Genomic DNA, 14768 nt, shown 5'->3' with positions numbered 1-14768 from the left:
GAGGTTCCATCAGCCCATTTCTCCAGCTTGTTGAGGCCCTTGTGGGTGCAGAGTCACCCGCTGGTGTCTCAGCAGCTCTTCCCACTGTAGGAAATTCAGCAAACTTGCTGAGGGTGCTCTGGGCCCCGTTATTCAGACCACTATCAAGAAGGAAGATGACCGGTCCCAGTACTGACGCCTGGGCTACACTGCTGATGATCAGCCTCTCTCTCAGCTTCATACTCTACTTAAAAACCAGCATCAACAGTTAAAATCACCTCCTCTCAGGGCAGAGCTTATTTGCAAAGTTCTGCCTCCCCCAAGCCTCCTGCTTTCTCCAAACTCATGAGAAATGTCTGATTGTTATAGATGAAAAATGAAAAATAGCCAATTTTAATAAAAATATAAAAAATAAAAATTATTTCACGACCGTAACACAGTCTCGACAGCCACCAATCAATCGGACAGCCGCCCCTGGGAGGTGATGTGGGTGAACGTGAGATTGGCCTCGCTAGCGCCAATTCCTCCCCGTCCACACTGGCTGCTCCAAGGCAGCAGTTCTTATACGGTTTATTTCGCCCGCGGCAGAGGCTGCACAAAGCCTCCGTCCGAATAGAATAATACACTTCCCTGATTCCCGGAATCCGGCATTCAGATGGAAGGCGTTGATGGCCCTGGTCCTCTCAGATAGGTGTCTTGTCTGGGCCATCATCGCTTGGGGTCACTGGGTGCAGGTCCTTGTGAATGCCCATCTCCTGTGCAGCAGAGTTTCCTTCACATGTAAATGTGGTGGTGCCTCTCTGTCCATCTGCCACGGTTTCACCATCCTGGGGAAGAATCTCTCCCCCGCCTTGTACACCAGTAGTTCATTTTATACATATATATATTGATATATCTATTATTCCCACGAATTACTAACCATATTTATAACACTGACCATTTATCAGCCCCAGTGAGCATTTCCCCCTTCAAATACAGCAGCTCTGGCATACAGCATAGGATCTGTTGAATTGTTTGCTTCTTCCACCACTTTTCCTGAAATATACCTGAAATATACCTGGTATTTTCCTGGAAATACCATTGGAGCACTACACACTGACACCACCACTTGGAATAATTTGTGACCTTTGCAAAGAGACAGGTTGTTTGGCACAGACTCTCCAGCAGCAGGCACTTCAGGGCCTAGCTGCTGCTGCCACCATAGCCCTGCTGTGAAGGGAATGGAAGAGGCTGTGATGACAGCAGGCCGCCCCAGCACAGTTATCCACATGCAGCTGGGCAGCCTGTGCTCACAGCTCAGTCTGCCCCTGGGATTTCGCCTCTCAGAGTGCTGGCTGTTTGTCCCACCTTTCCTATCACATGGTTGGAATTGGCCTAGTGCCAGCTTTTTGTGGCCTTTATGTGCAGGGCTGTAGAAATCTCAGTCTCAAAGCCAAGCTCCCTGTTACATCTCACTAACCCCTTCTTTCCAAGTTCCCAGGGCATGGCCACATTCCATCCACCATCCACCCTGGCTCCCAGCAGGTCTCTCTGCTGCCCTGGCTCAGCAGAGGAGGACAGAGCCAGTCACAAGTGGGGTCTCAGGAAGAGGAACTTGCTTGCAGTTCCCTGATAGGTTTGCAGACATCACTCCTTAGCTCTAGGAGCAGGGCCAGTGGGAGCACTCAGGGTGCCCAAAATGAATTTACTGGTCCCAGTTCCAGGACAGGAGGGGGACTGGAGCCTGGTGCAGCCCAGCAGGGGAAAGGCAGCTCAAAAGGCTTTGGCACCAGCTGTCCCTGGACCTTGCTGGCTCTCAAGCAAAGGCCCCACAGCTTTCCCTGTGCCTTTGGCTGGCAGAGGCACCACGGGCCCTTTGGGCCAGCACATGAAGGACCCCTCTCAGCACTTTCCCTTCTCATCACTGGGCTCCACAGTTCATCCTCCACGCACAAGGGATTCCAGCCACGCCGGGATCTGTGAATCATCACCTCCCTGCCGTGCACAGCCGGACACGGCGCTCTCGGCACCGCCCTGGCTCCTGCCCGGCAGCCCCGGGGCGCAGCCCCTGCCCGGACAGAAGGTGGGAGAGCAGCCACCACCAGAGCTCGGCAGAGTCAGGCCCTGTGTTCCTCCCACCCGAGCCTCTCCTGGCAGTAGCCGGCGACAATCTGGATTAAAAGTCACCCGCAAGCCCTGCCCCTGGGGCAGCAGGCAGGGCTCCCGGCGCCTCAGCTCCCCGAGCCCAGCTGGGGCCGCTGTGCTGAGCTCCACAAGGCCGGCCGTGCAGAGGGAGAGCTTCACCCCGGCCCACGGGAGCCTCCCCGGCAGGAGGCCACGGGCAGCTCTCCTCAGCCCAGACTCTCCCAGCCCTGCCCGGCCTGCACACGGGGCTGCGGCTGCTGCAGGGCCGGGCCTGGGCAGGCTCCAGAGCAGGCAGCTCCATCCCCTTCCCACCCAGGCCCTTACACTGCTCGGGCTGCAGCCTGAGCCCCCAGGCCACCCACGCACACAGGGGCTCTCTCCTGGAGAGGCCAGGGGACAAAAGGCCCAACTCTTGCCAGAACAGCCAGCTCCTTCCTTAGAGAGCAGCCTTGCTTCCATCCCAAGCTCTTCCTAACACCTGAACATCTCTGGGAACAGACTGTTCCTTTCAAGCCCAGCAAGAGCCCGAGGCAGCCTTGCTTCTGCCTCCCCCAGCTACCCCCAGTGAGTCAGAGCCACACAACAGTGACAACTCCATCAGCCACTACTCCCGACCTGTGCCTGCTGTGGAAGGAGAATTAAACTCTTTCAGACCAGAACAGTAATTGAATCAGTTTAATATACAGTCAGCATATTGTAAATGCACTTGAAACTTACAGTATTGCTAACAGACGTGGCCATTGAGCCCAAGACCACCTTTCTAGAAAGGCACAGAGAGGTAGGAGAGTTGGGGCATTTCCCCAGATTAGTTGCAAGTGAGAAGGTGCACATAAGACCTTCCTCCTGGAAGCACCAGATCACCAGAAACTTGTGCTCTTTGAGAGGACTGCTAATGTGCTGGGATAAGTGCATGCACCTGGAGTGACAGCCAAAGCCTCCTGCTAGCCCTTACGTCAGGAAACTCTTGCTGGCTTTTGCATATACTAAAAGAAAAAAAAAAAAGAGGGGGAGGAAGAGCAGAAGAGGCTAGCTCTGTGTGCATGAAGTGTTCTTGGTGAGGCAGGAGTGAGGGAGATGTGTGACGTTGCTTTTGCCCTTGGCTGGGACAAGGACTGTTATGTGCATTGCTTTGGACACCACAACCACCCTGGGGTGAGTGAGGAAAAAATGCCCCATCTTCCAGTATTGTCACCATGGTTTCTTGCACCAGCAGGGCAAGAGCAAAGTCTGGCCAGACCAAGCACCTGGAGTGGGGACAATGGTGTCACCAAGGATTTGGGTCATCTTCTGTGGCAGTTGAAGTGGCACCATGGTGGTGGGGGGAAGCCTGGAGACTTGTGGCTCTGCAGAAGGCACTGTTCACCAGGGTGGGTGGGTGTGTCTGGAGATGCTAATTCTCAAATTTTGCGTAAGGGTTCTCTTCCTTGAACAGGCCTAGAAGAGAGAAGAGATTTGTTCAGACAGCAGCTCCCACAGTGGTCACAGCCAGCAAGAAAACCAGTCCTGGGAAATAACTCTTTGTCATTTAAGCATCCTCAAGCCTCCCAGCTGCAGTTCTCCCAAAACACCTGCTCTTACTTGCACAGTGCCCACATTCAGCACTGTTTCACTCTCCCCTTCTGCACAAGAGGAGACATCCATTGAGAAGCTTGACCTGATGGCAAACTCCTCTCCCAGGCAGGCCATGTACAGTCCAGGTAAAGCAGCCTGCCTAATCTTCCAGAGCTCTCCCCTCTACACAGCCCTTCTGTCAGACTGGATTACAAGCAAAGAGCCCAGACCCAAATGAAATTAAAACTGTTCTTAGACTTGCTTCCCTGCTTCTGCATCGAGACTGGGAAATGGCAAGGCAGGGTATGCGGCTGACTTTTGGGCTAGCAACAAGCCATGTGCCATGCTGTTTGATGCTTTCCCAGCTCAACACTTCTGAAGAAGAGCCACAAAGGACAAGATTGCAAACTCTGGGGTCAGGCTGCAGCAAGACAACTCTGACATGGCAAGACAGGCCCAGAGCACAGCCCTTCCACAGGCAGATGCTTCCCATACCAAGAGCTCCTTCAGGCACAGCTTTGCCTGCTCTTTCTTTCCTAAAGGATCCAGCCCATCCAGAGGCCCTGGAATCTCCTGCCTAACCTGGACCTGCAGTGGGCAGCAGCTGCAGGCAGAGGAAAGGTCTCTAGTTTTCCCTACAGCCCCTCCAAAGCCAGAGACCACCAAGTGCAGCATGCATGAGCCCAAGTGCTCCACAGCCAGACACTGGCAGAGCCCCTGGCAGCCCAAATGGGCAGGCTGGAGGGACAGCGCAACTTCCAAGTTGATGTTCTCCTCAGGCAGGTCCAGACCTGGCCCAGGTCTGTGGGACTCACCTGAGGGGCAGTTCAGCCCCACGAGGGAGGCTGTGCACTCCCATCCCCAGGGGACTGAGACACCACTGCTGGCACAGAGGAGCAGAGGGATTGGGGTGGGATTGGTGCCTGCTCTGTGCTCCTGCAGCTGTGGGCATTCTGATTCCTACCTGGCCCCACACCCCCGACTGCTGGCTCACCACAGAATTACTGGAGGGCTGTGTCTGAAGGGTAACAGGATTATGATGGTGCTGTGTCTGCCAGCTTCTGCTTCTACCTTCTAGTCAAGCTCCATCAACTTCTTCCACGTGCTAAGCTTGGAGAACACATTCTGGAGAACATTATACACTTCCTCTTCCCTGCCCAGGAAAAATAGCCCTTGTATGGGCTCACACACCATGACCCCAGCATCTCTACACTTACTCTGAGCCAAGAGAAGCAGGGATCATATTTTCCCTGCTGGCCAGGTCTCATCTACAGCTGTAACCATGGCAAGGAGCACAGTTACAGAGGCTGCTTCATCTAAAGCTTAGTTTGAATCACTCATGTCAGCACTGTACCGTATTTTCTTCGGATTTCATCATGCCGTGATTTCATCTCCGCTCTCCTGCGAGAGGCAAACAAAAAAGCCATGAGTCAGTAACTGGTGGTACAAAAGGGAACAAGAAGAGCCAGAGCTCCTTGCCTATTCCCAAACAAGGGAGCTCCAGGCTGGCAGGTTTGCTCAGCCTGCCACCTCAGGGAGTCTCTGGGGACCACCAGAGCCCACACATCAGCAGCCCTCAGGGAGCTGCATACACAAAACTTGTGATGCTACATCCACGAGTCACCCCGGCGTGACACTCCTAATGAGGCTTGTGTGTGAGCTAGGGCTGAAGCAGCCACTGACTGCATGTGCTGAGCCCCACGTGCCTCCTGGCATCACATTTGATGGCACAGACAGCAGCCAAGTCATCCTGCAGCCTCAGGGCCTGTGGTACAAACTCACCTCTCCTCCTGCCGCACCCGCCTCTTCTCCCGCTCCCTGGCTGCTCTCTCGTCATCCTTGTCTGGCCTGGTGGACAGAAAAACCCCTTAGTGCACTCAGCACTCAGTCCTGCAGCAGCACACGGCTGCATCTGAGCTGCTCCACAATCAGGGCACCCCCCAATACTTACTTTTTGCTCTTTTTCTTACAACAGCAGCAGCAGCAGCAGACCCCCAACATGATCAGAAGTGTTCCTCCCACCACGGACATTGCAATGATCAGGGCTTCAAAGTTCACTGAAGGATTTGACAAAAACGTGTTTAGCTCACACAGACACAGCTGTCTGGGGTTACAATACAGGATCACAGGATCATTAATGTTGGGAAAGCACTCATGATTCATCAAGTCCAACTGTTCCCCCAGCACTGCCAGGTCTTCCAGTAAACATGTCCCAGGTGCAACAGCTCTGTGTTTTTTGAATGCTTCCAGGGATGCTACCGCTGCCCTGGGCAGCCTGTTCCACTGTCTGACCACCCTCTGAGTGAAGAATCTTTTTCTTACTATCCAACCTAAACCTCCTCTGGTGCAATTTGAGGCCATTTCCTCTTATCCTACAGCCACTTTCTCTGATCTTGTTTATGAACATACAGCTACTGTCACCAGCAGCTTCAGTCACTGGGCTGGAGATGTGCAGCCACCTGGGAAAGCAAATGGACATTGTTAGCTGTGGATAACAATGTAGATAAACCTATGTAGACATAACAAGTGTTGGTACCCACAAATAAACACCAGCTGAGCACATGTCCCTGCTAACAGGAGCGCTCAGTTACTGGCAGGGAGAAAGGCACTCAGGTCAAACTCCTCTGGCAGAAACAGGAGCAAAGCTATCTTAATCACTAATCTGGGTAAAAAGTAACCATTGAGGGAAAAAACCCAACAACTGAAGGCTTCAGGGCTAAGGAATCATCTCTGACAGGGAGGAATTACTGTCCATGGGAGCCAGCCTCAGAAGACATCTCTGATGAGATGAGCACTTAGCGGCATCTGAAGTCCTTGGGCAAGAGATAAACTGAAAAAAAATCTGTCAGGTTGGGGCCAGCAGTGCTGCTCAGGCAGCTGAGGGCCAAGTCCTGCTTCCTGCACCTGACTGCCACATCTCCCCAGGGCTGGGGGGCTCTGCTTGCCCACACACAGAACAAAGCCTGCTGGAACATGGCGAGGCAGCAGCCGTGAGCCCTGGTCCCTGCTCATCCCACTCAGCTCCTGCAGTAATGGCAGTAGAGACACCAGCCAAAACTGACACATCTACATGCCAAGGATTTCAGGCAACAACAAAGAGGAGGTTCTTCCAAGTGTGGTTCAGGCTGTTCACAGAATTGTGCCTGTGGAAATATTTGTTTAGGAGCCGCTTTGCACACGACAGCCAGGCTACAGAAATCTCAGAGCACCTGAACCTGCACAGAGCACTTGAAGGTCATTTAGTCCAACTCCATCTTTCTCTAGACCAGGCTGCTCACAGTCCTATCCAGCCTGACCTTGAACGTTTCCAGGGATGGGGCATTCAGCACCTCTCTGGGCAACCTGTGCCACTGTCTCATCACCCTTATTGTAAGAAACTTCTTCCTTTTATCTGTTCTAAAGAGATCCTCTTTTAGGTACTCCAGCCTGAGCTGACTCCAGCAGCGTCAGTGCTTCTGAAACCCTTTTGGGGTTTCAGGATGAGCCTGGGGTTCAGCTCCCCCCTTCCCACACAGAGAGGTCTGAGGCAGAGCACCAGGCACTCCTCCAGCTGATGACAGAGGCTAAGTCACACACACCAAAAATGCAGAATCACATAAGAGCTAATCTCCCACAGGACTAATCTTCTCTATAGCGAGTTTTGCAAGCTAAGGAATGTGATCTTCTATAATGAAACCTTTTGTGAAGCTACTCACATCAAAACTAGCACTTCAAGGTCTTACAGAAGTTTCAGAAAAGCATACCACAGGGCTCACAAAGAGGAGATTCTTCTTCCACAAGCATAAGAGCAGTTTGAACTCTTGTGGGCAGACAAGAGAGCCCAGCTTCAAGCACAAAAGATAACAGGCAACGGCAATTCAGCTCCAGGCTCCTCATCAAGGGGGTGGGTGAGTGCAACCAGGTCCCAGCTTGCTTCCTTCCTTCTCCAGCCCCCAAAAGCTGGCTTCTGTATGAGCATGAATATGCACTAAGCTTGGTCTAAACAAGGCACCAATCTCTCCAGAAATCCTTCAGAAAACAGAGCAGCAGGGAGGAGAGGCAGCTGCCCACCAGAGAAAGCTCCCAGAGGAGACCTGCATGTGCAGGGGTAGTTTTAGAAGAGGTTTTTTCTCAGGTGGGTAAGAGCTGAGCAGGACCACGGTACACTCAGCACTAGAAGCACACACAGGTTCCCAGAGAAGTCATCACACCTCTGGTTCCAGGAGCCCACCTGGGACAGCAGCCACGTGAAGAACCAGAAGCAGTGCACAGAGTGACCTGGCAGCTGCAGAGGAGAGATCTGGGATTCAGACACCAGGAGGGCTGCCCAGGCCCACAGAGAACCTTCCACTCCTGTTCCCAGGCGCTAGCCATGTCTGGAGCCTCCATCACACCAAAGCATAAGGGATGTATTTTGGAGTAGCTAAATCCTCACAGGTCCTACTTGCCAGAAGGCAGGGAACTGCTCATACTCTGCTTCCCCGCCCACGCTTCAGGAAGTTTGCAGAACCTTGACTGCCTTCAGCCTGTCACTGCTACACTGGCAGAGAGCTGGGAGGCAGGGGAACCTCCCACAGCAGCAAGCACTGTCACAGCCACCAGCCAGGCTGGCACTCACCCCAGCAGACTCCCCAGTGCGCCGAGCGGAGCTCGCACAGGTCGGCCGGCGGGAGGATTCTTCGGACGGGGTACTCCATGCACCTCCTGCTGCTGGCACACCACAGGCACTAGGACACAGGAGCAGGCAGCACAGCGTTACTGCTGCACTGACAGCGACCCTCGCTTTGCTTGGCAGCCACAGCACAGGGCCACCTCTGCTGGCTCACGAGACAGCACCCAGCAGCAACAGGGCGCTCAGGAGTAAGAGCTGTGTGAGCACAGATCACACCAGGACAGGCAGGAGAGGGGAGTGCAGAGCTCTAGAGCAAGTAAAGATGCTGAGAATCCTTCTCCTGGCTTAGAATTGTAGACTGTCCTGAGCTGGAAGGGACTGATAAGGATCATCGAGCCAACTACTGGCCCTGCCCAGGACAGCCTTAAGAATCCCACCATTAATAACGCAAATCCTTTACGTTTATTTTTGAGATAAGAAGAAAGCCTTTGAGACAAAGCGCTCTACACACACAAAGCTGATGAGCAGGAGAGGTGTGCATGTGCCCAGCCACTACAGACCATCTGCAGAGCTTTGCATGCTCCTCTCCTGGTGGCTCCAATCCCCAACCCCAGCATTCAGTAGGGGTTTGGTCAAACTGGTTCTGGCTACATCACCTGCAAGATCTGACTCAAGTTCAAGTTTGCTGATATCTGTTGACGCCGGCAACTATTTACAAACACGAACGGAACGGGACCACACCTGAACAGCGTCGTGAGCTGTTTATTTAAGAAGCATCAGTCTCATTACATGGCTATGGCAATGGATCGATGCGAGCAGCTCGCTATCCAGACAGAAGGCCAAGGAAACTTAATGTTACAACATATTATAAGATAGTTTCAGACCTAGTTTCAGCCAATTACATAGAGCAAAAGCATATTGACAGTCGTTCTATCCAACCACATGAAGCACACGTAGCTTTGGTTAAAACAATAGCAACTTTTTCACTCATACAATGGTTCGTTTACAAAAGACAAAGCACAGAGCCCTATTCATATTTAACCTTCTAAATATTTACTAAAGTATACTTTTTTGCAACTTAGAAAGCTAAACTACATAGCTTTATTGTTTTATTTCTCATGTCTTCGCTACTGCTGATATCTCTTTTCTACTGCTTAAGCATTTCACTATCCTTACTGTCTCTGCGGCCTTTCTTTTTCCCACCTTTTCTAAAATCCTCTAATCCCATGGATTCCCACATCTGTGATAAGGCAGCAGGGACTGGCAGGACACCAGCACACATCCTGCACCCAGCCAGTGCCACGGCCCAGCTGCTGGAGGGGAACTTGACCAGCCAGCCCAGCCCACTCAGTCCCTTCTCCAAGCACATCGTCCATCCATCAGGAAGCAGCTCAGCAATTCCATTACTCTAATCAAAAAGCACACAACAAAACCCACCCAGTTTCTAGCAACCTCCTTCCAGAGCACCAGAGAGGGATTGCCCTCTCACCCTCATAGGTGGGTAGAATTTGCAGCATGTCTGGGACAAGGGCAGGGGACCAGCCCTGCTTCCAGGAAGGAAACTTTTTCAGCATGGTGAGAGGCTGGGAGCCTCACTGCTGCTACTCACAGTGACATTTTTCAGGCATTCTTCACAGCTCCTGTTCGTATACTGGCGACAATCTGCAGGAAGAAAACAAGACACCTCAGGACTTTGAAGAGCTTCAGTGGTTTAAAACTCTGGGCTCCTCCAAGCCTGCTCCTACCCACCACTGGGCCAGCAGCAGTGCATGCTGCTGCTGCAAGAGCCACCAGCTTCAGCACATGCTCCATGTCATGGTGGGAAGCCCAAATGCAAGGCAAGTTCTGCCTTGCTCTGCTGACAAAGCCCTAAGCTGCGAGTTCCTCTCTTGGGTTTTATTTCCCTAAAAGCCTGAGAATCTGCTGTGGCAGTAGGGCAGCCAGGGCACACAGCTAGAGTCGGTCTGGAGGGACCCTATGAGGATGAGGGCAAGCAGTGGCTGGGTGATACAGTCCTGTAGCACCAGTTATGGAGCAGCTCAAGCAAACAAGCCCCAGACACAGAAGCTGCTGCCAGGAGAAGCAGAGGAGCACACAGGGACACACAGAGCCACAGATCCTGCAGGAGGCCTCCTGCTGCACACGAGGGCGGTACCCTACCCCAGCCAGTTCATCCAAATCCTCCTTCAGCAGGACACAGCCCAGGCAATGCAGCAGCACTGCAGCCAAAATCTGTGCTGATGTTCAGAACCTGTTTCCACCCCCATCTGGCGGAGGAAGACCCCAGTTTACAGAGACAGGTGGCTCCCAGGAGCAGAGCCACCATGGATGCCACAGGACCAGAGCCACCATGGATGAAGGCATCCCCACAGGATGCATCCAGCTGGGCAGGGGAGTGGATAAGGTCTGAACCTGGACACAGGACAAACTGTTATGGTTGTTGCAGCACTTCGTGCTGGAAAATGAAGTATTGAGATTGTCTAAAAGAGACAGTCTCAAGAAAAGGGGAGACTTGAAAAATAACACAGAGACTAGAAATTTTCAGTTCCCCTGAAGTTGCTGAATAAAGCTTTGGGACTAACTAGAAAAAAGATAGAAGGATGTAAAGGTATGCACAAAGGAGGATAAATGTAGCTGGAACCAGTGGAGAAACAGACAGAGGACTAGAGAGGGGTTTTTGTGAGCTACATAACTAAAACCAACAGTGCATGCCCAAAGAAAAAGTTCAAAGTAAGGTCACCAGTAATACTGAAGCCTTCAGTGAATATGACCACCAGACACCCCTTTAGATGACCTCCAGGACCAAAAAAGTAATTCCAGTAAAAGGCGAATGCATGCAAATTAGTTCTAGGAAAGTGGTGTTTGTGAATTAGCTAGGAGGTACCTTGTAATGAATATGTATGATCAGCATGGAATAAGTACCCTGTTGTGAACTCTCACCACACACATCACATTAAAGGAGATACTCTTCCATGTGTCCGACGCGGATAAAGAATGACTGCTTTCCAATGTTTCAAACGGAATAAAAAACTTTATTTCATAGCTAATATCCTAATATCCTAACATCCTAATATCCTGATGTCCTAATGTGCTAATGTCCTTATGTCCTAATGTCCTTATGTCCTATATGTTCTAATGTCCTTATGTCCTTATGTCCTAATGTCCTAATATCCTAATATCCTAGTATCCTAATATCCTAATATCCTAATATCCTAGTATCCTAATATCCTAATATCCTAATGTCCTAGTCTCCTAATATCCTAATATCCTAGTATCATAATAACCTAATATCCTATTATCCTAATATCCTAATATACTAATATCCTAATATCAATATCCTATCCTCTCCCCAAGTTTCTACAACTATATACTTTCCCTCCAAAAGCTCCTACTCTCCCAGTCTTGACGTCTGCCCAAACGGGAAGAAGAAACTAGACGAGGCCCGTCTCAGCATGCTGGTCTTCAGCTCAGACGGGCCGTGGAGGATCCACATTAAATCAGATTGCAGGGGGACGGTGTTGGTTGTCCCCTGCGGCCAGCGCTGCAATTCCTCTCGGTGGCCGCTGTCCCAGCCCGTTTCTTCGCAGGTCATCCTGCTCTCTGCGGGGACGCTGGCGGGGCACAGGGCTCGGTGCCCTGTCGCCATCAGCACGTCGTCGGCGCCGGCCACCTCCAGGAGCCGCATCCTCCTGAGCCTCCTGCTGCTGCCGCTGGCGCCACCGCGCCACGAAGGGATGGAGGCGGCGGCGGGGGCGACGCGGGGCCACCGGGGCTGGGTTGTCCTGGCCCTCCAGCACGCGGATGCTGCCGATGGGCCCTTGGCAGGTGGGGCAGGTGGCGGCGGCGTCGGTGGCAGCCTGGGGCTGGATGCAGGCGTGGCAGAAAACGTGCCCGCAGGGCTCCACGGCAGCAGCGGGGTTGTGCAGGAAATCCACGCAGATGCGGCAGACGCGCACGGCTCGTGGTGCTGATGGCTCCTGTCCCACCTCGGCCATTGCTGCTCCTGGGCTTGGCTGCTCTCAGCCGCTGGCAGGACTCGAAGGCTTGGCTCCCACTTCTGGAATTCAGAGGTTTCTCAGTCACTGGGAGCACTCGGAGGCTCCTCAGTCACTGACAGCACTCAGAGGTTCCTCAGTCACTAGGACTAAGAGGCTCCTCTTCACTCACTGGCAGAACTCAGAGGGTTGTCTTCACTTACTGGAGTCACTCAGAGGCTCCTCGGTCACTGGCAGTGCTCAGGTTCCTGGGTCACTGACAGCACTCGGAAGATCCACAGACACTGGTAGCACACAGGCTCCTCAGATGCTGGCAGCAGTGGAAGCTCCTCAGCTGCTCTGGGTCACAACGTGAGTGCTCCGGCACTACCCAACGCTGGTGGTTATAGTAACGCAAGTGTGTCATAATGGTCATGAGTGGTGACAACACAGGGTTCTTTCTGAGGGACACACCCAGGAGCCCCCCCACCCACAGAGATTCTATGGCACAAAACCCACCTGGCGGTGGGCTGCACCCCTCAGCGTTTGCCCAGATCCCTTCCCTTCTCTGCCAGTCACACCCACCAGGACCTGCAGAGATCCTGCTCTGCAGAGCTGCCTTCCATGGCGTGTGCTGGGGCTGCACCTCCTCAGCAGGAGCACTCTGCTCGGCCCTTGGTTGAGCTTCAGGAGGTTCCATCAGCCCATTTCTCCAGCTTGTTGAGGCCCTTGTGGGTGCAGAGTCACCCGCTGGTGTCTCAGCAGCTCTTCCCACTGTAGGAAATTCAGCAAACTTGCTGAGGGTGCTCTGGGCCCCGTTATTCAGACCACTATCAAGAAGGAAGATGACCGGTCCCAGTACTGACGCCTGGGCTACACTGCTGATGATCAGCCTCTCTCTCAGCTTCATACTCTACTTAAAAACCAGTATCAACAGTTAAAATCACCTCCTCTCAGGGCAGAGCTTCTTTGCAAAGTTCTGCCTCCCCCAAGCCTCCTGCTTTCTCCAAACTCATGAGAAATGTCTGATTGTTATAGATGAAAAATGAAAAATAGCCAATTTTAATAAAAATATAAAAAATAAAAATTATTTCACGACCGTAACACAGTCTCGACAGCCACCAATCAATCGGACAGCCGCCCCTGGGAGGTGATGTGGATGAACGTGAGATTGGCCTCGCTAGCGCCAATTCCTCCCCGTCCACACTGGCTGCTCCAAGGCAGCAGTTCTTATACGGTTTATTTCGCCCGCGGCAGAGGCTGCACAAAGCCTCCGTCCGAATAGAATAATACACTTCCCTGAGTCCCGGAATCCGGCATTCAGATGGAAGGCGTTGATGGCCCTGGTCCTCTCAGATAGGTGTCTTGTCTGGGCCTTCATCGCTTGGGGTCACTGGGTGCAGGTCCTTGTGAATGCCCATCTCCTGTGCAGCAGAGTTTCCTTCACATGTAAATGTGGTGGTGCCTCTCTGTCCATCTGCCACGGTTTCACCATCCTGGGGAAGAATCTCTCCCCCGCCTTGTACACCAGTAGTTCATTTTATACATATATATATATATTGATATATCTTTTATTCCCACGAATTACTAACCATATTTATTACACTGACAATTTATCAGCCCCAGTGAGCATTTCCCCCTTCAAATACAGCAGCTCTGGCATACAGCATAGGATCTGTTGAATTGTTTGCTTCTTCCACCACTTTTCCTGAAATATACCTGAAATATACCTGGTATTTTCCTGGAAATACCATTGGAGCACTACACACTGACACCACCACTTGGAATAATTTGTGACCTTTGCAAAGAGACAGGTTGTTTGGCACAGACTCTCCAGCAGCAGGCACTTCAGGGCCTAGCTGCTGCTGCCACCATAGCCCTGCTGTGAAGGGAATGGAAGAGGCTGTGATGACAGCAGGCCGCCCCAGCACAGTTATCCACATGCAGCTGGGCAGCCTGTGCTCACAGCTCAGTCTGCCCCTGGGATTTCGCCTCTCAGAGTGCTGGCTGTTTGTCCCACCTTTCCTATCACATGGTTGGAATTGGCCTAGTGCCAGCTTTTTGTGGCCTTTATGTGCAGGGCTGTAGAAATCTCAGTCTCAAAGCCAAGCTCCCTGTTACATCTCATTAACCCCGTCTTTCCAAGCTCCCAGGGCATGGCCACATTCCATCCACCATCCATCCTGGCTCCCAGCAGGTCTCTCTGCTGCCCTGGCTCAGCAGAGGAGGACAGAGCCAGTCACAAGTGGGGTCTCAGGAAGAGGAACTTGCTTGCAGTTCCCTGATAGGTTTGCAGACATCACTCCTTAGCTCTAGGAGCAGGGCCAGTGGGAGCACTCAGGGTACCCAAAATGAATTTACTGGTCCCAGTTCCAGGACAGGAGGGGGACTGGAGCCTGGTGCAGCCCAGCAGGGGAAAGGCAGCTCAAAAGGCTTTGGCACCAGCTGTCCCTGGACCTTGCTGGCTCTCAAGCAAAGGCCCCACAGCTTTCCCTGTGCCTTTGGCTGGCAGAGGCACCACGGGCCCTTTGGGCCAGCACATGAAGGAC

At 52.4% G+C, this 14768-nt stretch overlaps 1 protein-coding gene across 1 annotated transcript; it reads right to left on the bottom strand.

Annotated features, from left to right (window-relative positions):
* Positions 1–2832: 2832 nt before the first annotated feature.
* LOC135278580 (pituitary tumor-transforming gene 1 protein-interacting protein-like) lies at positions 2833–12240 on the bottom strand. Its single transcript, XM_064385153.1, has 7 exons — positions 11898–12240; positions 9855–9907; positions 8252–8360; positions 5606–5711; positions 5437–5502; positions 5009–5055; positions 2833–3537 (listed from the first exon to the last, which is right to left on the bottom strand). The coding sequence occupies exons 1-7, from the start codon at positions 12238–12240 to the stop codon at positions 3494–3496; spliced, it is 768 nt and encodes a 255-aa protein (XP_064241223.1). The 3' UTR covers positions 2833–3493.
* Positions 12241–14768: the final 2528 nt, after the last annotated feature.

The sequence above is a fragment of the Passer domesticus genome, chromosome 11 (assembly GCF_036417665.1).
Source record: "Passer domesticus isolate bPasDom1 chromosome 11, bPasDom1.hap1, whole genome shotgun sequence".
NCBI classification, from domain to species: domain Eukaryota; kingdom Metazoa; phylum Chordata; class Aves; order Passeriformes; family Passeridae; genus Passer; species Passer domesticus.
Note: the sequence above shows the minus strand (reverse complement) of the source record. Positions and strands in the feature narration are given on the sequence as shown.

Excerpts from the sequence above, each read along its gene's own strand:
- LOC135278580 (XM_064385153.1), bottom strand. The coding sequence starts at position 12,240 with ATGGCCGAGGTGGGACAGGAGCCATCAGCACCACGAGCCGTGCGCGTC. Across the intron at positions 5,712-8,251 it reads GCACTGGGGAGTCTGCTGGG|TGAACTTTGAAGCCCTGATC; the intron begins GTGAGTGCCAGC and ends CAAATCCTTCAG. Across the intron at positions 5,503-5,605 it reads TGTAAGAAAAAGAGCAAAAA|GCCAGACAAGGATGACGAGA; the intron begins GTAAGTATTGGG and ends TCTGTCCACCAG.